Source organism: Apodemus sylvaticus, chromosome 8 (genome assembly GCF_947179515.1).
Source record: "Apodemus sylvaticus chromosome 8, mApoSyl1.1, whole genome shotgun sequence".
NCBI classification, from domain to species: domain Eukaryota; kingdom Metazoa; phylum Chordata; class Mammalia; order Rodentia; family Muridae; genus Apodemus; species Apodemus sylvaticus.
In genome coordinates this window covers 78,860,431-78,888,423 of record NC_067479.1, presented here as the reverse complement: position 1 = coordinate 78,888,423, position 27,993 = coordinate 78,860,431, and the positions used below count along the sequence as shown (strand labels likewise).

General features: G+C 38.8%; 1 protein-coding gene across 3 annotated transcripts; it reads left to right on the top strand.

Annotated features, from left to right (window-relative positions):
* The first annotated feature begins 1 nt into the window (after position 1).
* Ap5m1 (adaptor related protein complex 5 subunit mu 1) lies at positions 2-27,993 on the top strand. 3 transcript variants are annotated; one of them, XM_052191645.1, is made up of 9 exons: positions 2-316; positions 4,163-4,808; positions 9,430-9,657; positions 10,788-10,927; positions 11,385-11,470; positions 11,559-11,677; positions 14,444-14,540; positions 18,571-18,685; positions 27,620-27,993. In XM_052191645.1, the coding sequence occupies exons 1-8, from the start codon at positions 243-245 to the stop codon at positions 18,651-18,653; spliced, it is 1,473 nt and encodes a 490-aa protein (XP_052047605.1). In that variant the 5' UTR covers positions 2-242; the 3' UTR covers positions 18,654-18,685; positions 27,620-27,993. The 3 variants fall into 3 exon arrangements, with proteins under 3 accessions (XP_052047605.1, XP_052047603.1, XP_052047602.1); XM_052191643.1 differs by lacking the exon at positions 27,620-27,993 and adding an exon at positions 21,517-23,543; XM_052191642.1 differs by lacking the exon at positions 27,620-27,993 and having other exon boundaries at positions 18,571-18,852.

Below are 27,993 nucleotides of genomic sequence, written 5' to 3'. Positions count from 1 at the left end.
ATTACAGTCCCTTGAGATTCCGGGCACAGGTTCTTAAGACCTTCTGAGGTGTGTTTTAACCTCCTGGAGGGAGCAGGAGACGTGACTCACCTCACCCGGAAGAGCGAGCATCTCCAGTGAGCTCTTGTGGCTCCGGGAGAACCCCGACGTTGCCTGGTAGAGTCCATCCAGAAGGCGGGGTCTACTCTGGCTGGATGGCGACCTTAGCTGCTGTACTGCTCTGATACTTCGGTGGCTTAACCATGGCCTTGCGGGCAGTGTGGCTCATACGTCACGAACCAGGAACTCCTCTTGGTGGCACCGTCAGATTCTCCAGGTAATTGCAAGTTCGGATCCTGAGGCATGATGGGTCCAAGGATGGATCTATGCAGGCAGGACTTTTTGTGGTGCACTGAATCTCAGCTCTCCCAGAAACACCTAGCTGAGTGCCCTTGGCAAGTTAAGCTTTCTACGCTTATCTCACTTTGTTGTAAGGAATAAGTTGCTTGACACATGTTGCTACATGTTCTCTCTCTCTCTCTCTCTCTCTCTCTCTCTCTCTCTCTCTCTCTCTCTCTCTCTTTTCTTTTTTCTTTTCGAGACAGGGTTTCTCTGTACAGCCCTGGCTGTCCTGGAACTCACTCTGTAGACCAGGCTGGCCTCGAACTCAGAAATCCGCCTGCCTCTGCCTCCCAAGTGCTGGGATTAAAGGCGTGCGCCACCACCACCCTGCTGCTACATGTTTTCTAATATTACTGTTATTGTATCTTTTTTGGATTCATGTACACCTGGCAGCCCTAGAACTTCATATGCAGACCAGGCTGACCTTGAATTTACAGATATAGCCGCGACATCCAGCTATACTATTGTATCTTTAAAATGAATTCCATCTGTTTAAGATTGGTGTAAAAATGATTGCTAAAAATAGTTACAGTTTTCAACTTCTAGTGGGTGAGCAAAAATAGAAGGAAGTATGAAAAATTAAATTACAATTACTTTTTTCTAGGTGGCATAAGTTATTTGATCCCACTTTTAGAATTTGCCATATCTTACCAAAACAATTCTATGGAGAGGACTATGCAGTTCCTTATAGTACATATTAACCCCTTTATAAAGTATAGCTGGCTAAACCTCCCCACCCCCATCTATAGGCTGTCTCACCACTTATAGTTTTATTTGCTTTGCAGAAATGTTTTAATTTCATGTGATCCCATTTGTCGGTTCTTGAAGTTGTTTCCTGTTCTCAGCAGTGTTTCTAAGAAGCCTCTGTGTTAGTGGGTAACTGTGTAATCTTGGAAAGCAGCAATATACAATACAACTTCCTGCATGATAGAAAGAGGGACCAATTTAAATCTCCGAGAATGTAAACCAGTAAGCATATGGGTGGTGTAACTGGGGAACTCAGTTGTTAGGTTTTTGTTGCTGTTGTTTGGCAACAGAGCCTCACTGTGTAGCACTGGCTATCCTGGAATTCACTATTATAGACCGAGCTAGCCACAAACTCATAGATATCCTCCTCTGCTTCCCAAGTACTGGGATTAAAGACATGCAAGCACTATGACCCACATTAGTTGTTAGTTTTGCTTAAGTTTAAATAGCATGTGTACCTGTCTACCATATTGGACAATACAGGTCTAGATACTTGATCTGTATGAATATATGGTTTTCTTTATTTACATTTCTTAATGATAGATCCAAGCTACCTCTCCCATTCAGAACAGTACTGTCTATGGTAGACATCATCAAACGGGGCCTTAGGACATGTCTGTACTGATTTGACAAAATATTAATGAATAGCTTCCCTGAATGCTAATATATTCATTAGATATCAGTGAATTTCTGTACTTCCCTGACTCTTATTCTAATTTTACCAATAAAGGAGATCTAATTTCTATTTGTATACCTTTCTGTAACAATATTCATTAGGCTCTTGGATTATCTTTTCTGTGAATTACCCTTACTTTCCAAAAATACCATTTTATCCATTCAAGTCCATTTGGAGTACATCTTTGAATACCATGTTAAGTAGGAATTTCACTTTTCTTTATACGATTTGAGTTTTCCTAACATCATTATGTAAACTCTAGATCTCTCCTTCATTGACTCACTATTGATGTTTGCTATATTTCTTCATATAAACACATATGAAGCATATATACACATAATTGCATATATGCATATAAATGAAGCATATATACACATGTGCATATATACATAATTGAAAAGTGACAAAAATATTTTAAAAGAAAAGTCATATTAGTTTTAAGAATGCTTTCCCAGCTGGGCCGTGGTGGCGCACGCCTTTAATCCCAGCACTTGGGAGGCAGAAGCAGGTGGATTTCTGAGTTTGAGGCCAGCCTGGTCTACAGAGTTCCAGGGCGGCCAGGGCTACACAGAGAAACTCTGTCTCGAGAAAAAAAAAAAAAGAATGCTTTCCCAGTTGTGCATACTATATACTTTAGAAGAAACATTCAGATATGTTTAGGTGAGTTTCACTACATCTCTATGGAGGTAGCAAGTTGGAGTCACATAATTCATCTGTCACTTTACTTTTGTATTGAATGAATTTCTAGTTTTGTGAAGTTCTACATTTTCAGATTCTGACCACTTGGAGCTGTTGTTAAGGCTAATAAGTCAGGCGGTGGTGGTTCACGCCTGTAATCCCAGCACTTGGGAGGCAAAGGCAGGTGGATTTTTGAGTTCGAGGCCAGCCTGGTCTACAGGGTGAGTTCCAGGACAGCTAGGGCTACACAGAAACCCTGTCTCGAAAAATAAATTAAAAAAAAAAAAAGAGGCTAATGGATATGAATGCATGTTCTATAACCTTTTAGAGAAATATATAAAGAAATACATCTAAGGAATAGCAACAGACCAAAGGAATCTATTCAAGTTGAGCTTGGCAAACCAATGTATTTACTGGGGTTACTTAAGGGAGCATGGATGACTGACAAGAAAATACACACACCCCAAAGTCACCTGAGTCAGTGTGCACCAGTTGTATGGCAGTAGTTGATGTTCTGAGGAGGGAAGGCCTTAAGTGGTTCTTGTCAGGGTCTCAGCTAGCTAATAGCTTCTATCTTAGTCAAGTTTCCCTGCTGTGAACAGACACCATGAGCATGGCAACTCTTATAAGGGACAGCATTTAACTGGGGCTGGCTTGCAGTTTCAGAGGTTCAGTCCATTAACGTCCTGGCAAGAAGCATGGCAGCACACAGGCAGACTCAGTGCTAAAGGAGCTGAGAGTTCTATGTCTTGATCAGACTGCAGGTAGGACAGACTGTCTTCCAGGGAGCTAGGAGGAGGGTTGAAAGCCCACTCCCACAGTGATACATTTCCTCCAACAAGGCAACACCTCCTAATAGTGCTATTCCCTGGGCCAATATTCAAACTACCACAGCTACTCTCCCGCAAACATATAACCATTGAAATGATCTAATATTTAAACCAATTAAGTCATGGGAGGCAGGAGCCCTAAACTGAAGTAAAATCCTGCTAGTTCAGGGAGGTATCTTTATTTTCTTAACTATATACAAAATATCTATTTATACACCTGATCCTTACAACTAAACTGCTAGTTCTTTAGAGATCTGTGTCGTACTACCAAGCTAGTCAAGCTTACTCTTGAGCGCCTCTAAACCCAAGAGATCTCTTTAGCTCTCCTAGAATCCTGTTTTACCTATGTCCTGCCAGCTGCTAGTGCCCCACACTCTCTTTCCATTTTATTCCATCCACGTTTAGGGTAGGACTTCCTACTTCAGGCTAATCCAGAAAGCCCCACAGACATACTGGAGATCTGTTTCCCTACAGAGTAAATCCCATCAGGTTGACAATCAGGATTAACTATGACGTTAACCAAGAAGTAATCTAAGTGTCTGAAAAACAGCGGTTTTGAATTAGAATCATGTGCTATTGACAGAAATTAAATGAAGTGAGTCAGTAATTTCCAGCAGTATGTGGCATATTTTATCATTTGAGATACTAAGCATGAAGTACTTGGCTCTGGTCAGAAGGGAGCAGGTTTAATTAAGCTCAGGGTTATTTTCTTTGGTAGTGTGTATTATTTTATTTGTTGCTTTATATCTTACTGTCATGACTGTTTACCTTGTGTTTTAAAATCTTTTAATTCTCCCATTTTGATCTTACTTGAAAGAATCATTTGTAATGTTGTGTTCCCCTAATGCAGAAGATATCCAACTGTTGAAAAGAGAGCCAAAATCTTCAATGGAGTGAATTATGTTCCTGTACCTGAAGATGGTCCCTTTCTTAAAGCATTGCTCTTTCAACTCAGATTATTAGATGATGATAAGGACTTCGTGGAGAGGCGTGATGGCTGTTCACACATCAATAAAACGTCCGTCTATGGGCTTTCAGTAGGAGGCGAAGAGCTCTGGCCAGTCATTGCTTTCCTGCGGAATGACATGATATATGCAAGTGTTCCATTAGTTGAACAAGTTCTGTCCCCTCGCCCACCTCTAATTAGCATTAGTGGTGTTTCACAAGGCTTGGAATTGCTTTTGGGGATACAGGATTTTCTTTACTCGAGTCAGAAAAATGACACTGACCTAAACACGAAATTGAGTCAGTTGCCTGACTTGCTTCTACAGGCTTGTCCTTTGGGTACTTTATTGGATGCTAACTTGCAGAATTCACTGAATAGCATTAACTTCATGTCTGTGACTCAGCCGCAAAAACAGCCAGCCTGGAAAGTTGGAACATATAAAGGAAAAGCACAGATTTCTATTTCTATCACTGAAAAAGTAAAATGCATGCAATATGGTAAACAGGATGTAGCAGACACATGGCAAGTTGCCGGAACCGTTGCTTGCAAGGTGAGGATTTTTCCAGGATTTGCTTTGTCATACCTTCTAACACTGAAGAACAGTCAATTTTGCAACTTGCACTTTACATTTTTAAATGATATGCTTGTTGTCTTTAGCAACAGCCATGAAATTTTATGTTCTCTTTCTGTATTGCTTACAAATTGTTTATTTAATGACTATAATGTAATGAACATCCCCTTGCTCTAAAATAGACATTATCTTCATAGTTCTGTGGGTCAGAACTTTAGGATCAGCTTAGCTGGAACTGCCAGTGTAGAATCTCACGTTGATTCGAGCAATTGTCTTCTGAAGATCTGACTGGGGTTGGAATATCTGCTTGCAAAATGGCTCACGTGAGCAGCAAGTCAGTGCTGGCTGATGGAGGAGGCTCAGGCCCACTCCCAGTGATGTCTTCACTGGCTGCTTACGTGCCTTGACAACTTGGTGATTGGCTTCTTTCAGATCAAATAATGTGTGCTTGTGTACGTGTGTGAGTGTGTGTGTGAATGAGAGCGAGAGAGAGAGGGAGAGAGAGAGAGGGAGAGAGAGAGGGGGGAGAGAGAGAGGGAGAGGGAGAGAGAGAGAGAGAGAGAGATTCAAAACTCATGGCATCATTTCTACTATGTTGTTTTTTGGAAGCAAAGCCAATCACTCTTAAGTCTAGACACACTGAAGAGAGGGAATCAGGTCCACTATTAAAAATTAGTTGTTTCAGAGAACTTGTGAATATATATTGAAATGATCTAGCTTCCATTTTTCTAGGAGATGAAGTTGACAAGTCCTCCGACTGTACATCAAATACCAAGAAGGGTTCTTGTTTTATTTAAGTAACTCAACAGTAGGACTCATCTGTCTTAAAGTTAAAAAATGTAAGAAAACAGTTGGAAACTTCAATACAGATAGCAATGATAAATGTCAGGTTGAATAATGATCAAAAATCGAAGACGTCCAGTTAGACACTACATATATGTGTTAATAGTATTCTCAAATATCTTTTTTTAGTTCTTTATATATTTTGGTAACTTTAATGTTTAGTCACTTTAAATCCTATGAATAAATAAATTTTAAGAACAGAATTAGACAGGGAAATTGATTTTTTTGAATTAAAGTAACCTAAAAGTTTTGTCTATGCTAAAAATTTTTGTCATGCTCAAAACTGCTTTCAGATTATCCATCCTATTAGGAAGAACTACTTCAAGAAGCTTGGAAAAAAGCACAAACTATCTCATCACTCTTAAAGTAGCTGAGCCTCTTTCTCATGAGCACAGTGAAGTAAAAAGTGGAAAAGGTCATGATTTTTTTTTATCCTGGATGTGTTGTGATTAACATATTGTTTACATCTCTCTTCTTACTGATAAGTTGACCCTAGGGTTTTTTGTTTGTTTTCTTTTGTGGGAAGCATGGGTGATTCTCATCCTTAGTCCTGCTCAAATTACCATAATAGAAATCTTTCTTAAATAAAGGAGGAGGGACTGGCAAGATGTCTCAGCCTGTAAAGGCTGTCACATCAAGCCTGTCCACATGGTGAGAGAACCGGCTCTCACAAGTTATCCTCTGACCTTCACACGTGTGCTGTAGCATACATGCTTACACACATACATACATACATGCATACATATATACATACATATATTCATACACATATACATACATACACACACACACAAATCTATGTAACTTTCTAAAAACTGTCTTAAAATGGGGAGGGAGAGAGAACACAGTATACCTCAACCTAACACGAAATGTTTCCCTGATGTTCTCCTTTTCCTTAAGTGTTCTGTGGCCTTACAAAGTCACATGATTTTGCAAAACTTCTATCATTTTAAAATGAAATAACCTTTCCTATGCCTCCTGCTTTTATAATTCCCAGTTCTGAGGTCCAGATTGGCATATACCAAACTGTTTTAAAAAGAGTCTGTAGATCCATCTAGCTTGGCAGTCTTCATCCTGTACTTAAGGTTTTTAAGTGACTAGATAATGGAGAATTTATTGGAAGTTTGTGTAATGGTACCTTTTTTTAAAATCTCATTTTGAATGATATATTGCTAGTGAAATTTTTAATGAGCATAATGTTTTAAATTTTAATATCTTTTACTATTAAATATTTGTATAATCTCTCCATAAATAGCAAAAGCAAGCCTAGATTCTTAAAAATATACAAACATAGCACATATTTTTAAATTCTAGTAAGAATAGTTGTCATTTTAACTTTCAAATTTAAAGTTTGATATTTTTGTAATTGTCACAAGAAGAAAAAGAAAGACCTTCCTAAGCTACTACTTATACCCCAGCAAAGTTGAGCACCGTTGTAGGGCTTGAATGAGAAGCAGAACCACTAATAAATTCATGCTTGTTAAACTGTGCATCAGACTTTACAAAGTGAGATGGCTTAGTGGTTACGAGCATTTGTTCCTGCAGAGGACCAGGGTTTGATTCCCACCACCCACATGGAGGCTCACAACTGTCTGTAACTTCAGTTCTGAGAGAATCTTACACCTCTTCTGACCTCTGGGTACACGCATGTGATGTGCATACATACACTCAGGCAAACGCACATACCATAAAATTAGACAAACATTTAAAACATCACAAAGGGAAGGATTGTATATTAATATTGGGGGAAAATAAGAAATTAGAAAAGGGTATAAACTTCAAACCTCTTTAGGGTCTACTATGATTATCAGTGGTTTATAAAGAAGCACAGAAGCTGTAAGAGGGAAGCAAAGGGCTTGAGAGATGGCTCAGAGGCTGAGAATACTGACCGCTCTTCAAAGGTCCTGAGTTCAAATCCCAGCAACCACTTGTGGCTCACAACCATCTATAATGAGATCTGGGCCCTCTTCTGACCTGCATATACATATATGCATGTCGTGTGTGTGTGTGTGTGTGTGTGTGTGTGTGTGTGTGTACACAGAATACTGTTTATAATAAATCTTTTTTTAAGAAAGCAAACAGAAGCATAAGTGGTTACATACTGATGATGTAGTCAGTGCATGGGGAGGACTGTATAGCATCCAGACCTAAGCATTTTCCTGCTGAGTCCTACTGTTAAATACCCTGTATCTAGTCAAACAAACAATGTCACTTTTATGGATCAGTTGGCTAATTGGATCCAGTACTTTACAAAGTAGATCAGGCCTGGAGGGTCAGTGAATAAGAGTGCTTGCTGCTCTTACATAAAACCCAGGTTGGCTTCTCAGTACCCGTGTCAGGCAGCTCCCAACTGACTGCTTGTAACTCTAGCTCCAGGGGATCCATTGTCTTCTGGCCCTGGCTTCCACAGACTCTGTACTCATTGCACATACCTACACACAGAACAAACAAACAAAGATAAAAAGGAAGTAAACGTCAAGTTAGAATTAAGGTACAAAGGAAGACCCTGACTGTACCCCTCTCCCTGCACCCACATTTATACACACACAAGTAAGATTTGCGGGTGTAATTAATGAAGTAAAGATGGTAAAGCTCAAGTGCCAGAGGAGCTGGGGAATAAGTCTTTTCTTCTGGTTTTGGAGACAAGCCTCTCATTCTGGAACCTCTCATTCTACCGCTCTGGAATGGGTAGAGAAACCAGAGTTCACAGAGAAGTCTGAGACCTGCCATCTCAGCCTATTGAACCTCAAAGCAGGAATTTAAGGTGAGGGCTTTGAAAGTCTCCTTCTGGCCCTGGTGGCCATAACAGGAGCTCATGGAAAGACCCCTGGAGCATCTCACCTGCTTTCCCTGACCTCCCAAGGATAATGAAATCCCTCATGCTTACCCTCCTCACACAAGGAAGTGTCTACATGCAAAGTATACTCTCAGTAAGACAGCACAATGTAAGGCTTACACGGCACAAAAAGAGTGAAGTGTGAAGAGTGCAAGACTTTTAACCCTTTGCTGAGTGTGGGTGCACAGTACTACAGTGCACATGTGCAGATCAGGACAATTGGAGGAGTTGGTTCTCTCCTATCAGGTGGTTCTTGGAATTAAACTCAGACTGCTAAGTTTGGCTACAAGTGCCTTTATCTACAAAACTATCAAACCAGGGTAAGCAAAATACTATATAAGGGAGAAAATATACCTACAAGGATTGGCCGGTGTTAAGGTATATAGGGAGGTACAAAACAGTATTAATTATTCAGAAAAAAAAGGCATTATTTCTATGTGTTTGTAACATTTAAGTCAAGGGATAGATGATCAGTTAGATGGAAACCAAACACTAAAAGACTTAAAAGGAACCACTGAATTGTCTGAATCCAGATTCACTATAACAAAAGTTGAGTTATGATTCATCAATGTGCCTGGCACTGATGAAGATTGGATGGACTAGAAGAAAGCAAATCTAGATACAGCTACTGAGCTGAAAAGTTGGGAGAGCCTGTGTGAATAAGGTCACAAAGGAGCCTGAGAGAGACCAGTGGACTGAAACTAGCTTCGACAGGAGCTCAAAGGTGAGCCAAGGGGTCTGTCATAGCTCTCTGACTACTGGCTTGGTTAACAGGCTGTCAGCTTGTTAATCAGGAGACAGAGCTCATAGAGTAATGCCTAGAAAGAGGAGTTATATTGGGAGAAGTGACTTGAATTAAGAAAAGCCTCAGAGAAGCTGCATCGCTTGAAGGTCTTGGTAATACATGTTTCTGTGTTACAGTGTGATTTGGAAGGAATCATGCCAAATGTTACCATCAGCTTGAATCTCCCTACCAATGGGTCTCCACTTCAAGATATTATTGTTCATCCTTGTGTGACTTCTCTGGATTCTGCCATCCTGACCTCTAGTAGCATTGACACCATGGACGATTCTGCATTTAGTGGGCCATATAAATTTCCATTCACTCCGCCTTTAGAGTTGTTCAACTTGTGCCATTACACTTCTCAGGTAAACTGTTTTGGAAGAGTTGAGACATTGTTGGTAGGTTTTTAAATGCTCTCAGGCAGGAATTTTTCTCTAGTAATTTCCAAGACAGATAAAGAAGATAAAAGTTCAGTTCTTTGACTAGGCTCATATCTCTGGTGCCTGTAATAGCATTAATTTTCAGTGTCAGTGAAGTTTTCCTTTTCAGTCTTTAACTAGGAATGTAAGGTTGCTGGGTTTAAATATAAACATGAAATAATTCTAATCCCAGGAATTCTTAGCCAATTAAATATGTAATAGTAGGAATAGTTATTAATATTGCTTACAAGTATGGTATGTCAGACACTGTCCTAGGCTCTTTGTGTGTCTTTGTCTAGTAATTTCAACAAATCTTAAAGTAGATGTTATCTTCTAGATTGACTAGAAGTAACTTATTTTGAGAGGCCAACAGGAATTCTCATTATCATTCAAGAGAAGAAATAGATTTAGGCTACCTGAGAATTAGAACCAAGGTTGACTCCTCTGACAGTCTCTTTCTCTGCTTCTGTCTTCTCTGTCTTTTGAGTTTCTCTGCTTGTACACGCTCTTACAGCCCTAGGACCCACATATAAGGGAGAACTTCCCTATGCCTTGCTTCTAAAACACCAATAAGTGACACAAGCTTTTCATCCCAGCCCTCAGGAGGCAGAGGCAGGTGAGTCTCTGTGAGTTTGAGGCCAGCCAGGGCTACAAATCAAGTTCCAGAACAGCTGAACCTATGCAGAGATACTCTGTCTCCAAAAACCAAAACCAAGTAGCTACAACCAAACTCACACCAGCATGCAGACAGTTTCCTCTTCCATCATTACTGACCAGTTAAACCCTTCCTGAGGAGGGGGTTGGAGAGGAGAGACAGCACAGTCTCGGGATAGGAAAGGAACAGCCAGAACTGTGGGTAGAATAGTTAGAATGTGTGGAGTTGGACCTGTGCTGCAGTTCTGAGAACATGATGGAGCAAGAATGGGAACTAGTGTGCATGCCCACCAGGGTCGTTCAGAGTGACAGAAGTCTCCGCCTTCAGGCTGAGTGTAGATCCACCTTTGTTGCAAAAGCAGTGTAAAACAGCCCTCTACCTACTGAAGCCATACCTATGTATAATGGTTGTCTATTTTCAGGTTCCTGTCCCACCAATATTGGGTTCTTACCACATGAAAGAAGAAGGAGTACAACTAAAAATAACAGTTAATTTAAAACTACATGAAAGTGTGAGAAATAATTTTGAAATCTGTGAAGCTCACATACCTTTTTACAACAGGTAGCGATAAATACTATGACACTGTAATTGCTGTCCTCTCAGTTTTTTCGAAGTCTACATAAAAATCTTAACCAACAACAGCCTGGCGAATTAGCCAGTTATAACATAGATCTGTTCAACTTTTAAAATGGTGTCTACAGAATAGCTCTTTACAAAGTGTGCTTAAATGGTAAAGTCATAGTTTTAATGCCATACCCATGCATGTGATATGAATGGTATCCATATGATTTTACAATCGTCTCAAGGAATACTAATGTAAGATACAGAGTTACTGTAAATGTTTATGTGATTTCTGCTGCTTCCTAAGATCTGCATTTATTATTCATTTTCTTCTGCAATTGGAAAACAGATCTGCTTTTATGATGTAAATATAGTAACAAGATTTGACTCATCTCTTTAAAACTTTTGTCTGAGTCTTTTTTTTTTCTGTTTTGTTTTGTTTTGTTTTGTTTTAAAGGGGTCCAATTACCCATTTGGAATACAAAGCTAGTTTTGGTCAACTTGAGGTATTTCGAGAAAAAAGCTTACTGGTCTGGATTATTGGTGAGTATGGTTTTGTTTATTGATTTTTTTCCCCTCATTTCCTGTAGAATCTTGTTTTAGAATAACTGATTGGTATTTGTGGTTTTAGGCCAGAAGTTCCCCAAATCAATGGAAATTGGTCTTTCTGGAGCTGTAACGTTTGGGGTGAAGGGTCATAACAAGCAGCCATTTGATCACATTTGTGTTGGAAATACAGCTTATATAAAGGTAACTATGTGAAACATTGTGTCAGGACTGTTTCCTTTATTTCTAAGCTGCAGATATATTTGATTTTTACTGTTTTCCAGCAATTCAAAACTTGTCTGTGCTTTTTGTGTAGCTAAGTCCTTTTTAAGAAACATTTCTGGGGGTTGTGTTTGTTCTGTGGTGTTTGTTGTTATCTTTGTTCTTTCTTCTATTTCTGCTGTTAAGACAGGGTGTCTGCTGTAGCCCAAGCTTGGCAGCCTCCTGCTTCAGCCTCTCCTAAACTCTAGGATTTCAAACATGAGTCAGCACATGTGGCCAGCAGCCCTCATTTTTATGTTTCACTAAATACTAAAATTTTAAGAGACATATTTAAGAATAACTTAACATTACAATTTAAACTACCCAACTCTTAGTTATCAAATTAGATTTGTCTTCAGAAATAAGGTAGAGCCCTTGGTCTCTAAGGCATTTCCAACAGTATAAACTAGTGACGTACCAATACAAACTTTGTTGTCTCAGAGAAAACATGAGTCCTGGCCAAAGCAGGCTGAGGACAAGAGACGCATGAAAGCTGATGAGTATCTTCATCTGAAAAACAGGTTAAGGAACAGCAAGATGGCCCAGCAGGTCAACACAGTAACCTAAGTTCAGTCCCAGGAACTCAGGATGGAAAGGACCAGCTCTCGGACATTGTGCCCTCTTCATCCACACAGGGCATACATGTGCCTATATTTACACACTCACAGCACAGCACACATAGTACACATGCGTACATAAACATAATATAGATTTTCTAAAGTGACTTAAGAGAGTGAAGAGAAGTCAAGTTTTCGAAGCCTGTGCTAGAAATGTTAAGTTCTACATAGGAAAGGCAGGTAATTCAGGTTGGAACAGCGAAGGTGTGTGTCTTTTATTCCGTTTGTAGGTGTTTCAGTTTTTTAAAATGGTTCCTTTAAGAGTGTTAGTCTGTACTGGATGAGGGAAAGTACATGACGGCCAAGGCTGTGTGAGTCTTACTCTTTCTTTTATTCTCAACATCTAATCCAGTACCTAGTACATAGATATTTGCTGAATGTGTGTATTGATGTATGTATTATGTATATCTGGCAGTACCAGCATATCTTAATGCAAGGTCTAACAAGCATCTAAAACCATAGAATTTGATTCACTTGAGAGAACAGCCACATATGAGGACTTAGGAGAACCTAAGGAAAAAGAAAAGGTTGAGGCGAGGAAATGAATAAGCTCAGAATAAATAAAAGAGAATAAGGGAAAATTCAGAGGAGTTAATACGGAAGATCGCAGGAGTAACCAGAAAGGTTACAAGAAAACAGAACGATGCTGCATTCCCGGGAAGCCAGTGATGAGAGCTCTACGACAGCAGTGGTAGTGGGGTCGCAGGCACACTGCTAAGAACTCATTTTTCCTGCCTGAGCTGTGGCTTTGTCTACTATTTTGTTTTAAGGATTATTAAAATTCCTGAGTTTTTTCCAGAAAAGAAAAGTGAAATGTTACTACATTGTAAGCTCAATGCAGATAGTTTTTAGAAAATTTCTCTCATTTAATTTTACTTAACCAGTTTCAGCCTGATTAAAATCATAGAGTAAATGTGGAAATGAGCCTTGTCTACATAAACTGCAGCACTGAGAATGATAGCACGGAAGCAAGCACAAGCTCTTTGCTTTCGCTGTAAGAGATCCTTACCCTCTAAAATGTATTACACTCACATGCACACACAAAACAACAAATTGGAGAAATTTGCAGAGAAGAGAGGAGAAAAAGTATGAGGCTCGGGATGTAACTCAGAGATGGAGGGCTTGCAGGAGAGGGTAGGCTCTTAGCCTGGTGTAAAGATAACAGGACCTTGTAAATGAGGTGTTTACTAACACAGATGAGAACCACAGCAAGTACTAGAAAGGTACTACTGTGTAGCTATTAAAGATCAGTGGAATACCTGATGTATACCACGGGTGACCTCACATCACCCGTAGACCCCGAGAGCTGTAGGTTTCATTTTAGAAGGGTTTTCTAGATGAGTGAAGGGATAACATGGTAACGGTTCTATAAAAGTTAGGTGTTGGTTATCAAAAAGTTAAGCAGAGCAGGCCATTCCCCGAGTGTGAGATAAACTGATACTTCTGCTTGTCATGCTTGCATTTCGGTGCTTCATTAAGGAGCACTTCTATTCCTCCTTTAAGGAATGTGACTGGGGCTTGTGACATGGCTCAGCCCTTAAGAGCACTTGCTGAGACTGCTCTCTTCTAGAGGACTCAGGTTCCATACCCAGCACCCACATGGTGGCTCACAGGCATCTGTAACTCCAGTTTTAGGGGATCCAGCTCCCTCTTCTGACCTCTGAGGGCATCAGACACAGACTTGCATGTCGGCAAAATACCTCTACACACAGAACTTGACTAATTAATTTTAAAAGTATGATCTGAATTTGTCACTGCTAGCCTGCTAGGGAGAAAAGACTATACAATGTATCAGACAGTACTTTAAAAAAACAGTTCTTAGTTCAGACACCCTTCCACTCCATACTGAGTACTAATTACTTCACTGTGCACCAGGGTTCACTAGTGGAATAATTGGTATGTGTTAATCATGTACAAAGAACAAAACTAATACAGAGGGAGGTGAACACATTTATTTATTATGTGTTCTCACAATTGTAGTTTAATATTTGTGTATGAACTTTGCGAACTCTCAGGTAAAGCTTTAAAAATGGTGAAAGGAAGAATGTGGACATGACAACACCTCAGCTGAATGTTTCTCTTATTTCCCCAGCTTAACTTTAGGATTGCAGATTATACGCTCACTGGATGTTATGCAGATCAGCATTCAGTTCAAGTTTTTGCATCAGGAAAACCAAAAATAAGTGCATGTAAGTCATATAGATTCAAGCTAAAGAATTAGAATGGGGATATGTTGTTACTGCCTAAGGTAAGATTAAAGTGTAATGGAGCTTGAAGGTTGGAGACTAATCCCATCTTATAAAAGTTTCTGTGGCTTGGTCCACTCCCACATAACCCTTTGTGAACCTTGTGGTGCTGCCTGTCTTCTGTTTGAATACAGTCAGGGTGAACAGTGTCCGATTAGTGAGGGTTTGGTATATAAAGTATATATGGATTTGCTTTGCTCTGGTTATATTAAACTCTTGTTTGGCTTCAATGCCTTACTCTGTGTAACTTCGGAAAAGCTAATGAACGTCTTTAAGTTTTAGCTCTTCAATTATAAAGAAGTAATAGGGAACTATTTACGACTCTAAAGGCTGTGAGACCTGGGAGAATGGAGCCTAAAAATGAGGTTGACTAAAGTTTCACACAATAGCTAACTTCATTGAGAGCATCAGATAGTTTATACTCTTGAGTGTGAGGAGGAGTCACACGAACAAAGTGTACAGTCACCAAGGGCAAGCTGCATGTGGTAGACAGGCCGCACATGGCAAAACATGTATTTCCATAGAGGCATGTAAACAAGAACACGATCCAGTTGTGATGAACAATCTAAAGTAAATTCACTCCTAATTCGCCTCTCCTGGGAGGAACATGAAAACATATTCCAACAACAGTTCCGTCTTTGTGAAGAAGCTGAGGTCCCGAGACTTGGGTCCTGTTCTCTTGTGGTTTTCTCACAAGCACTCAGAGTTCCCCTCATACATCCCCACTGTTAGACCGTGTACCATCGGGACAGCCAGATGGCTCAGTGGGTAAGACACTTGTTTTTAAGCCTGATGGCCTGGGTTCCATCCCTGGCGCCCACACAGTAGGAGAGACTAACTCCTAAACATTGTCCTGTGACACTCATTTACACATGCACACACTTTTTTATATATGATAAAAATATTAATGACCAACAAATTGGGAAAAGATCTTCACCAATCCTACATCAGATAGAGGGCTAATATCCAATATATATAAAGAACTCAAGAAGTTAGACTCCAGCAAACCAAACAACCCTATTAAAAAATGGGGTACAGAGTTAAACAAAGAATTCTCACCTGAAGAACTTCGGATGGCAGAGAAGCATCTTAAAAAATGCTCAACTTCATTAGTCATTAGGGAAATGCAAATCAAAACAACCATGAGATTTCATCTTACACCAGTCAGAATGGCTAAGATTAAAAATTCAGGAGACAGCAGGTGTTGGAGAGGGTGTGGAGAAAGAGGAACACTCCTCCACTGCTGGTGGGGTTGCAAATTGGTACAACCACTCTGGAAATCAGTCTGGCGGTTCCTCTGAAAACTGGGCACCTCACTTCCAGAAGATCCTGCTATACCACTCCTGGGCATATACCCAGAGGATTCCCCACCATGTAATACAGATACATGCTCTACTATGTTCATAGCAGCCCTATTTATAATTGCCAGATGCTGGAAAGAACCCAGGTATCCCTCAACAGAAGAGTGGATGCAAAAAATGTGGTATATCTACACAGTGAAGTACTATTCAGCCATTAGAAACAATGAATTCATGAAATTCTTAGGCAAATGGATAGAGCAAGAGAACATCATACTAAGTGAGGTAACCCAGACTCAAAAGGTGAATCATGGTATGCACTCACTAATAAGTGGATATTAACCTAGAAAACTGGAATACCCAAAACATAATCCACACATCAAATGAGGTACAAGAAGAAAGGAGGAGTGGCCCCTTGTTCTGGAAAGACTCAGTGAAGCAGTATTCGGCAAAACCAGAACGGGGAAGTGGGAAGGGGTGGGTGGGAGGACAGAGGAAGAGAAGGGGGCTTACGGGACTTTTGGGGAGTGGGGGGCTAGAAAAGGGGAAACCATTTGAAATGTAAATAAATTATATCGAATGAAAAAATTAATAAAAAAAATGTTAATGAACTAGAAATGGCAATATTATGTACCTTATGATTTTTATAAATAATTATATTTATTGGACATTTAGCTTAATATATAGGTTTAAAATAATAAATTTTTATTATTTTAAATTTTTAGTTATTTTTAGTTAATATCATAGCCAGTAAACATTATTTAGCATCTTCTCTGTTTTACCAATGGGCAGACAGTAGATGATTTCCTGCCTTCACTGACTTTGATTGTAAAATGCACTTGTATGCACCAACTGTTTTATGTAAAAATACATATATATTTTTTTAGACAAATATATCGGGAGGCGAATAGCAAAACTTAAAATTATTTAATTTAGATGGCACAGAAAAGTAGATAGAATGAAGTAGCTAGAGAAAGGTAGGGGACACATCCTCTTACATAGAGAAGAATGCCATGAATCTGGATAGGAATAATCCACCTTATAAAAGTTCTCAGAGGTACATTTGTTTGTCGTTTGGTTTGGGCAGTGCTTGAGTTGCAACTCAGAGTCTCATGCATGTTAGGCTGGTGCTCTATCACTGGGCTACAGCCATGGTCTAGGATTTCTAAAACTAAGGATTAAGGCCCCCAAAAATTGGAAGGATGGGGCAAGACCATAATTATACCTGAATGCCTCAGAAGAAATAGAAAACTCTGAACTACAGAATTGCAAGCGATCTCTGAATGGCAGCAATTCTGTGGGATGGAATCACAGTAAGCTAGTATTCTTTCCTTCCATGTTGTTCCTGTGTTCTCTCCTCTAGCGGTTTTTTGCTGGTTTTAGATGAATTGATGAAGGCGTGTCCATAGTGTATATGTTCTGAAATTGATGAAGGCATGTTCACAGTGTATATGTTCTGAAATTGATGAAGGCATGTTCACAGTGTATATGTTCTGAAATTGATGAAGGCATGTTCACAGTGTATATGTTCTGAAATTGATGAAGGCATGTTCATAGCATATATGTTCTTTTATGAAAGTGTAATATTAAACAATCATTATTGTGTCTAAGTAAAACAAATGAATATTTTTTTATTATCTGGGAGAACTGTTATCTGTTTAGTACTTTATTAGTATTTACAAAACATAATTTTAGAAAACATAGTTAAGAATAGGAAGTTTCTCTGATAAACCATTTTTTAATACATTAGTACCATATCTAATTTATTTATTGAGACAGTGTGTTTTTTGTGCCTTAACTCATCAAGCCTCACAGCATCTTATGTGTTGGTATCTCTGTATTATGGCTGGAGACACGGATGGGGCAGAAACGAGATGAGGGCCATTGAGGTAGTAAATGGCCTTCCTGAGATTCAAACATGGGCGGTTGGCCACCGGCGCCTGTCCCTTTAACAGTGTGCTGTGATGCCTCTCAATAGTATCAGAATAGGAAAAGGAACATAATATAGCCTACATTGTGTTCATTTTGAAGAACATGAAGAAAAGTTGAAAAAGCTAAATTAAATAGTCTGTAATGCATATGGTAATAAAACTGTGTATGTTCCAAGTAAGCATAATTGTATCAGTTTTATAGCTTATGAAACTTTGGTTCAAGGAGGTTACCATTTGTCCAGAGTTACAAAGCTGTTAAAACACAGTGGTTACATTAGAGCCAAACTACAAGAAGCCAGGAAGGCAGCCTCTTCAGAGTCCCGTGAGGAAGGGGATGTTACTCATCTCTCTAACTCTTTGAAGAATGAATACCTCGACTAAAATTTAGGACTCAGTAGAGGTCATAAAGGGAAACCCAAGAAGAAATAGTGAAATATTTTTACTATTAAAGTAATGGTTCATTAGAAATACAATTAGAGATGCAAGGAGAATAAACATTTGTATAAATAAGATATTTCATATAAGTTTCAGTGTGATTTCCCCAACTATTTATGAGCTCATTTTATGTGTGTGTAAGTTTTAATAAAGCCTCAGCAGAGTAAAATAAGTGTTAATATTTCAGAGTTGTTACCATGTCACGACTGTATTCCACAAATTAAAAAACTAATGGCTTTGTTCTCTTACTGGGTTTTTGCTAAGATTAAATGTTTTTATCATTAACGTCTTTTCTTTTTCCATTTGTAGATCGGAAACTAATTTCTTCTGATTATTACATCTGGAATTCTAAAGCACCTGCTCCAGTAACATATGCATCATTGTTACCATGATTTTTTTCATATTCAAGAGGATTTATATGATGGTAACATTCTGTAGTAGAATCATAGTATTTTAATTTTTTACATGTATTCATATAACCCATGACTGAAAAATTACTAAGTGGTTTCTTTATGAAAGCAGTCATATCTTATATTTTTAATCTGATACAGCATAAAAGAATTCAAGGCTAATGTCTCTCTCTCTCTCTCTCTCTCTCTTATGCTCTGCTCTGATTTCATGCCAATGTGACTCAGAATATATAAAAGCTGTGATTTACTTTGCTTAAGACAAGTCTTGGGTCTCCATGCCACATGTTCCTTCCTACTCCACAGCAAGACAGTGCTTCAGTCAGACCCTTTCCTTGAGTAAGAGCTCAACCTTCCCCTGGTGCAGGTTCAGGAAGCCGTCCTATAGGTTGTGGTTGACTTACAAAGTGTGCTTATTCAAACTCAGTACAAACAGCGTGCCATTACAGAATATCCATGTCTGGTTAAAATCATCATAAATTATTTCTTTCCAAGCAGCCAGTGGGAAATAGTAACCTGTTCTTTATCACATCTCTGCTGCTAGCCAATAAACCTCCATAATTCTATATTGATGTTCTAGAGCTACTGTCTTCCAGAGACATGGTCTCAGGAAGCTCAGGCTGGCCCAGGTCTTACCATGTAGCTAAGGATGACTCCTCTTAAGTTCTGGGATTACAGTGGTATACCACCAAGTTCAAGCCCTACTAGGGATCGAACTCAGGGCTTCATGCCTGCTAAGCAAGTACCCTACCAACTGAGCTATGACTCTATAACCTGTCTAGGGCTGCTGTAACAAACTTAATAATGCGCCAAAACAACTGTGTTTAGGATGCCATCAAACTTAAGACTGCAGTAACTAAAGATAAGCCTAATGTTCTATGATTATTAGTGTCCTTGGACAAGGCTTTAAAAACAATTTTAGGTATTGTAGTGTTCGTTTAGTTGTTTTTTTTTTTTTTAAATAAAATCTGTTAATGAACTCAGCTAAACACCCAAAAGCCTTTCTGTGGATATCACTTAGACTCGTTTAATATAGCATTTTCTTTCTTTAAGTCTGTCCCTGTCATTTTTTTTTACCATTTTCTTGATTCCTTTAAAACTGTCTCCTTGTCTTCTCCTTTTTTTTTACCATTTTCTTGATTCCTTTAAAACCATACTCCTTGTCTTCTCCTGTTTCTACAATTATATGGCATATTATTTTTATTTTTCCTTCTTTGTCATTTATTCATTTATTTACACTCCAGATTTTATTCCCCTTGCCCCCGTCCACCCTCCAACTGTTCCACATACCATATCTCCTCCCCACCCCCTGTCTCTACAAGGATGTCCCAATCACCCCCCACCTACCCAACCAGACCTCTAAACTCCCTGGGACCTCCAGTCTCTTGGGGGTTAGGAGCATCTTCTCTGACTGAATCCAGACCCATCAGTCCTCTGCCGTATGTGTGTTGGGGGCCTCATATCAGCTGATGTCTGCTTCCTGGTTGGTGATCCAGTATTTGAGAGATCTCAGGGATCTAGGCTAATTGAGACTGCTGGTCCTCCTACAGGGTCGCCCTCCTCCTCAGCTTCTTCCAGCCTTTCCCTAATTCAACCACAGGGGTCAGCAGCTTCTGTCCTTTGGTTGGGTGCAAATATCTGCATCTGACTCTTTCAGCAGCTTTTTGGGTCTTCCAGAGTGCGGTCATGCTAGGTCCCTTTTTGTGAGCGCTCCATAGCCTCAGTAATAGTGTCAGGATCCTGTTGAGGTGGATCCCACTTTGGGCCTGTCGCTGGACCTTGATGGAGGAGGAGCCTGATGACATACTATTTTTTCAGAGTAGCATACTGTCATCAACTTAAACTTTTTAAGTGACTATTTAAAAAAATAAAATAAAGGTCCTGGGAACTTAATTGATGCCAAATTTAGAAGCCAGACCAAAAATATGAATTGCAGAATAATATTTAATTAAACTTATTCTGGGTTCTGTTTCTTTTTTGTAAGTCTTCTAAAAAAAAAGAAAGGCTTAGAAGAAGCTGCTAATTCTTAAAAGTAAAGTTACAATCATTGAAGGGAAGTATGTATAAACTTAGGACTTGAAATACAATTTTTAGAGCCAGTCTTACTCATTCTAAACCCTTATTGCCTTCAAAACATTATCCTAGAATAAAGTTCTATTTTCATGGTCCTCCAGAGGACCAGGGGGAGAGTAGCTTCCTGATGGGGACTTGATCTAGCTATCCTGACCTACCCAGAGGGAGGGAGGGATGAAAAATTGTTTCCTGAGAAAACACTGTTCTGTAATGGCTTTTTATCACTCTTCAACTCAAAGCTTAACGTTTTACTTTAATTTATTAATGGATCTGTTTGGAAATTTTGATTGTACAAATGCTTAACAGATTGTACTGTGGTACATAAGACACGTGTATCTTAGTGATCAGGGAAAGATTCAATCCTTGAGACAAACTCTTCATAGACAAATTAGAAAAACCAATAACCTCTAATTTGACATTTCTAGAAACCTGGGGAAATCTAGGGGTTACTAGAAAAGCATGGGGGTGATGGGGAACCAGTGCCATCTGTTGCCACTCCGTTCTAACACAACACTGGGGAACTCAGCCAGCCCATATTTCATCCCATTGAGATCAGCTGGACACACTGACGCTTCTGATTTTGTCTAGAAACCTGTCACTTCAGGATAATTTCTGAAGACAAAGCTTGTTCCCAGTTTGGTAGGTGACCTGTTTAATGTTTTCCCTGTGTCTGGGAACTCCTTAGTGTAATTAGCGACCTTTGAACTCCGCAACTAATCCTGAGCTATTTTGTATTCCTTACTCATCTTTAAGGCTGGACCTTTCTTTTCTTCAGAGTCCACTGCCACAATTAAAGAAGAAACAGCTGCATTTCAAAGGGATTCCGATTCCAGAAGCTTAATCGTGATTGACATGTTCTTATTCTAAGCTGTAAGACACTCTAAGAGTCCTTTCTTTGGTTAAAACTTCAATCATTTTCTAAAAAATTATCTCACTATGGATTTTATTCATTTTCTTTGATAGCTATTCTTTGCATTTTTTTTTAACTTGAAAGGTGCTTTGCATGTGCAGTGAATATGAGTGTCGACTTCCAGGGAGAGATTTGGACATTGTCAGACCTGCTCTAGATGCAGTAGTGCTAAATTCACGTTTAGTGACAAACTATGACTATGAAATCTGATATCTAAGTTGTAATTATTCTTACTCAACCCAAAGGGTTAAAAAACTTGTTTCAAATATCTGAGAATGAACTCTAGAAAAGATGGGTCATGGTTTGAGTAGAGCCTTTTCTCCACTTTTTACTAAGCAGTGTTTTAAACCACACACTGTAGCAGCTAGACAGTGGGATGTTTTCTGCCGTTAGATAATGGAGCATGTCGACTTGGAAGCAAACAGGCTCCTTGGGCATCCTTGGAACATTTCATTTTATTTAAACCTTAGTCCATCTCAGAATCATTTCCTTTCATGCCACCTAAGTATTTCTACTATTATATGTGGTCTTAGATTTCTTGTGCTGTGTTTAACAGTGGTCATTTTGCACATAGTAACCATTGTCGTTGTTGTTGTTGTCATTGTCGTTGTTGTCGTCGTTGTTGGTACATTATTTAAAAACCTTAACAATCATTTATAGATCCTCACATTACCCCTGGGAGGGAGGGAAGTGGGGTTCTCACCCAAAACCTCTGCATGGACTGCCCCCCTCACAGAAGTTGTCTCTAAGACAAAGGTCAAAACAGGGATGTTAATAAACAGTCCTCAGGTTTAAGGGACTTTTTAGGATTACATCTTAAATTCCAACAAATCAGATTTAGGAGTTGCTGAAAGTGAAATTGATCCATCCCTCATGCAAACTTTGCAATACTTTCCTGTTCTGACATCGCTGAGATAGTTAGCTGTATTATCAGATTAGAAACCATTGTACCAGGCTGCTGAAAGGAAAAGGGGGCAAAAAGCTAACCATGGGATGGATCCTGAACCTTTAACCTGGCTGAAGTATGTTGGTTGCTGTTATGCAAATACCTTCAATCCTCTGCTAAGTTCCGTGGAAATAATTTCCTTGAATGACAGGTTGATTCAGCAAGGATTCGGTCGCTGATTAATCCCCCTTTGATCTAGGGTATTTCCCTTAACCACCAGTTACCTCGTTCTGACAAAGTGCAACTGAGATTAGGGAGATCACTAGAGCACTCCCAGCCTGCGCATCCATTCTCTATAACCTTTTAAAGCAAGGGCCAAGAATGCAATTTAGTCTCAGTTTTTGAAGATGGAAAGTCTTGTCTGCTAAGTTAGAAAGTCAATTGAATACCAAATGAAGTTTATTTCTTACGTAAAAGAACAAACATTTCTTCTTTGCTCTTCCTAACAATGATATTAAGAATCATGGGCTTTGAAGAGAGAAAAAAACAAAGGCTACCTTCCAAATGTAACTTCATGTTTTGTTTCATGTGCATGTTTACTGCCCCCAGATAACCCAAGAATCAAAGGAGTATCTACAGTTACGCTGAGAAAACACTTATGTTTCATGAGACTGCAGTGTCTTCTTGCCTCCCCAGACATCCCCAGCAGAAATGAAAAATACACTGTGTAGCACAGAATTCCAGTTAAGGAAACATGCAGCATTCAGTCTTGTTAGCTTTTCTTTCCTTAAGAAGTAGCTCCTCATAGTCTCACTAAATAATCACTGCATTCATTTCCCATACTCGATAATTATTCTGTTAAGTGTTTCTGTCTTTTGTTTTATCTTTTCTCCCATATATTTAAACTTTGAAATAGTCTGTGCAGTTTAAGGAAAAAAATTCAGGTTTCAGGTATGTTTCATGCTGTTTTTCAAAGAATTCACTTTTTAAAACTATTAGTATTTTAGTAATTAGTATTAGTATTTATTTTGCAAGATGTCAAAGATTTATTCAAGTATACCTTGTGACCTATAAAATATAAAGATATATAATATATACACAATTATTTATAACAAAATTTGTTTTTAATTATCAAGTTTTTATTAATGATTCACTTATAAATAAGATGAAACATAAAATGTTATATAGTTCATTATTCTAGTAGCAATCTAAAATAAAACTTAACAGTTTCTTATGCTTTTTGTACTCAAACCTTTTGCAGTTTTGTAATAAATTTATAAAGCAAAATAACTCAAAGAAATGCATACATAAAGCTGAAACATAGAAGCCTCCTGTAGTCCTAATTTAATGATGAGTTTTCAGATACTTTGGGGATCAGAAAAAAATGTAGAAGATACTGTTAAAGGGCAAGATTCCATGGTTATGTTGCTAAGAAACTTATGTTTTAGTAGCTAACTGCTCCATATAATAAATAGGCACTAAAGTATTCGCTGTTTTAGAATACGCCATCATGGAGTATACATATATGCAGCATAGGCATCCGTGTGCTTCTGAAGTGTATCCCAGGCCTGTTCAGCTGAGTTCATCTATGAGTCATTCCAGCATTGCTTCAAGGGAAGAAAACTATTGTGACATATCTTCAGATATGTCTGCAAGCATTGTTAGTTCATAATAATGAAGGAAATTGTTAAAATGAAAATTGCTAAACGTTCCACGAGACTGTCTTAGAAAATGGTTAAAAATCCTCAAGAGCTGCTAACTTTCCACCAGCCTTTCTTTCTCTTCTTTACCTACATTATTGATGACACATCGTCCATAGGTGCCCTGGAAAAGGACTGGTAGAACTCACTTACTAGCTTCCCATCCCTGAAGCATGATATCTGAGGTCTGGGTTGATTTTTCTTAGACCCTGGATATGTTGTATAATTGATAGCAGTGTGTGTTAGTATGTGATGCTCCAGCCTTAACAGATGCTGAATGCCCGGGAATGGAAAGTTAGGTTTTCCTATTAGGAAGTAAAATTTGGAAAACGGTATGCTTTCTTTAAATGTCCTTTTTCAGATGACAGTTTTTTCAAAAAGAAAATTATTTTTGATAAATACTGGTAGTGAAGATGATGATGATGATTTTAAAAATCAAATATCGTTAATCCTTAAAATGTTTACCTTTTTTTCAAGGGACTTGAGTGCCCTCTGCAGGTTATAAGTAGATAATTAATGTCTATAGTTTCAAACCCTGGTTTTCCCCTATAAAAGCATCACCTACTTACTTCAAATCTCAACAAAAAAAGGGGATTCCATTTATATTGTTAACTATTAAGTATTGGTGATTAAAGTGTGAAATTCCTTTCACTGTTAAGTTTAATACAAGGAAATTCACACCAGTGAAATTGGCAGAATTTTATCTAGGACTCTAGAGGCTGAACCTCCAGTGGCACCCATTTCCTCACTGAAAGAAAATATGGGGAGTAGTTAAATATATCTGAAATTATTCAGATACTTTGAGAATTGCTTTATTTTCCCATTAATCTCTTTGAAAGCATACATTTGAAATATCAAGCCTTGATTTTTCAACTTGTGTCAATATTACATGAATTTTAGGATTTACAACTGTTAAATAATAAAGTTTAAACAATGAATAAAAAGTCACACAAGTGATCTAGTTGGGAGTGATGTCATTTTAAGGGTCAATTTTTAAAAGAACCCAGTAGACCTTGTTTTGGTATTGTTTATTCTGTAGGTTTTCCAGCTAATGAAAGTATTTTTAATTAAAAGCAACATTTCCCCTCTGAGGGGTGAAATATGTACCCCGTGGAATACACAAGTCCCTCACTTAGTGTCTGCTTTCCTTCTTTTGAGCCAGGAGATCCGTCTCTACCATGTAGTCCATCTGTGGGTTACAATGTAGTTTGGGCTGCTTCTGGCCCTCTGGTTCAATTAACTTAGCGAAGCTGCTGGCAAAACTAAATAGTACAAGAGAAGCGACTCGGTGAAATTCATAGAAACAGGTTTGTTTGTTTTGTTTTTGGCAAGGAGGGTAATGATTCTGATCACCCACCTTGAAAAGCGAATTACCACAGCAGATGAGTGCTGAAAATTCTTCCAGTGCTCTGCTGCTGCTGCTCTGCCAGGCTCAGGGGGGATGGAAACACACTGCTTCGGGTTGACAAAGGAAACATCATTAAAGCGAATGTTTACATTGTGTTTATTGAAGGCTTCAAAGTATATGTGTTGGCTCTCCAAGCCTCTTTTGATCCTCGGAGGATCAAAACTGCATGGCTGATAGTAAAAACTAGTCACATTGTGCAACAGGTGGCTTTTAAACAGAATAGTGTTTTTACTTGGTTTCTTGGGTTTGTTTTTGTTTGGGGTGGGGGTTGCCTCAAAAGTGTATTCCATTCAGTGTGGGGGACCTTCACTTACTCACACACAATCTGTGTACTTCCAAGTCCTTTATGTGACTTTCCTCTCACAATCAAGATGCTTAAGTAATGATTTTAATTCTTAATACACCCAAAATAATAAAGCAATTGTGAAATTACTGACATGCTGTCCCACTGAGTAGTGAGCTCTGGACAGCTACCTCCAGATTAGCGTGGGACTCTTGGGAGCTGCGCGTACCTTGCTCTCCCTCATACAAATGAAGTTAAGAATGGAAGAGACGCTGTATAACGTGCCAGCCTGACATCCAAAAGTCTAATAAAGAGGATTTGTACAGTAAAATGGGAAAGTTGGCAAAAAGACAGAAAGTTCAGTTCATCTTTTTTGTCGTTTTTTGAGGCAGGGCTTCTCTGTGTAGCATTGGATGTTCTGGAACTTGCTCTGGAAACTAAACTGGCTTCAGACTCAGAGATCTGCCTGCCTCTGCCTCCGGAGTGCTAGGATTAAAGGCTTGCAACAACACTGCTGCCCAACATTACTGATTTTTCTAATATAAGCAATATAAATTACTTTTTGATTGTAAAATAGTAAAATAGTATATTTTGTTAGTATTAAAGGGGTTAGGATCTGAGATAGTTCAATCAGTAAAAATTGCTTGCTGCACAAGCTTGAAGACCCAAACTGAATCTCCAGTACCCATAAGACAAGCAAAGGAGTGATAGCCTCTGTTTGTAATCCCAGGTCTAGAGAGACAGAGCCAGGCAGATCCCTGGAACACATTAGCCAGCCTGAGTAGCAAGTCCCATATCCCAGTGAGGAATCAGAAACAGAGGTAGATGACTCCTGAGCAACAGCACACATGAACGTGTACACGTGCACACACACAGAATTAAAGCACTATACTGTCCTGCACCCCTTAGTGGTATTGATTGCAAGTTCATTATATAATCCCTTGTAAACTGACTAAATTCTGATGGATTATTTTCTTAGATCCATCAGGACAAATTGCCAATCTCTTATTTCATTCACTATTTTTGTAACACATGGAGCAACTTACATTTATCATTTCAGGGTTCAGAATCAATACAAATCATTTTTCTGTAATTTTTATGAATCTAAAATAAAGCAGGTTCCAGTCCTCTATCACAGCTTTTGCTGCAATGATATCCAGAAACAACTAGTGATGCTTGGAACCTTTTTAACTAATATACTACCACAGGGTGTGTGTGTGTGTGTGTGTGTGTGTGTGTGTGTGTGTGTGTGTGTTCTTTCGTGCACACTGTATGCATAGGTATTGCTTTGTTGTGTCCTGAAAGTTGAGCCCAAGGGCTAAGCATGTGCTCCACCACTAAGCTATATTCTCAGCCCCACAGAATTTAACTAATGTGACTGTCATTGACTTCAAGCCCATAATGCATCTTCCCCTTGAAATAGCACATGCTGCTCATCATCTTAATACTCCAAACATGAACTAGATGTGTCAGAATGAACAGTTTCTGAGCAACCCAGAGTGTAAGCTGGAGTTCTTAAACTAGTTAATACAAACTCCTAATTTTAAACTTTTAATGTGGCTTTCCTATCATAGGACACTCTGGACCTAGACAGACAAGAAAGTAATATGTATTTGAGTTGTGCCTTATAACTTCTACAATGTATTGGTATCTTAACATTAAAAAAGTGCTTCTCACCATTTTCCAACCAGAAACTGCCCAAAACGATTGCGGCTGAATCACCAGGTGGATCAGAAAGAGCATCCCAAGGACAACATGTATCTCCGTAGGTCTGTCTGACAAGCTTAGAGACTGCATGACGGACAAATACTAGATTATAAACACAATGTATGCAAGACAATGTCTTTTGCCTCCACATGATTTAGGTTTGGATGTGCAGAAAAAAGTAATTAGATGTAATTCAGTATTTTTAATATGCCAGACTAAACACACATATGCACATACCTCCACACTAAAAAGGTATTTCCCTATTGTCCCTGTTTTATTGATGCATTGTCAATAAAGAAAATAATGTAGAGACGGTATTAAAGGGAAGGCATCAGGAAATTTTATATAATCTTACTGA

Excerpts from the sequence above, each read along its gene's own strand:
- Ap5m1 (XM_052191645.1), top strand. The coding sequence starts at position 243 with ATGGCCTTGCGGGCAGTGTGGCTCATACGTCACGAACCAGGAACTCCT. Across the intron at positions 10,928-11,384 it reads CACATACCTTTTTACAACAG|GGGTCCAATTACCCATTTGG; the intron begins GTAGCGATAAAT and ends TTTGTTTTAAAG. Across the intron at positions 11,678-14,443 it reads GAAATACAGCTTATATAAAG|CTTAACTTTAGGATTGCAGA; the intron begins GTAACTATGTGA and ends TTATTTCCCCAG.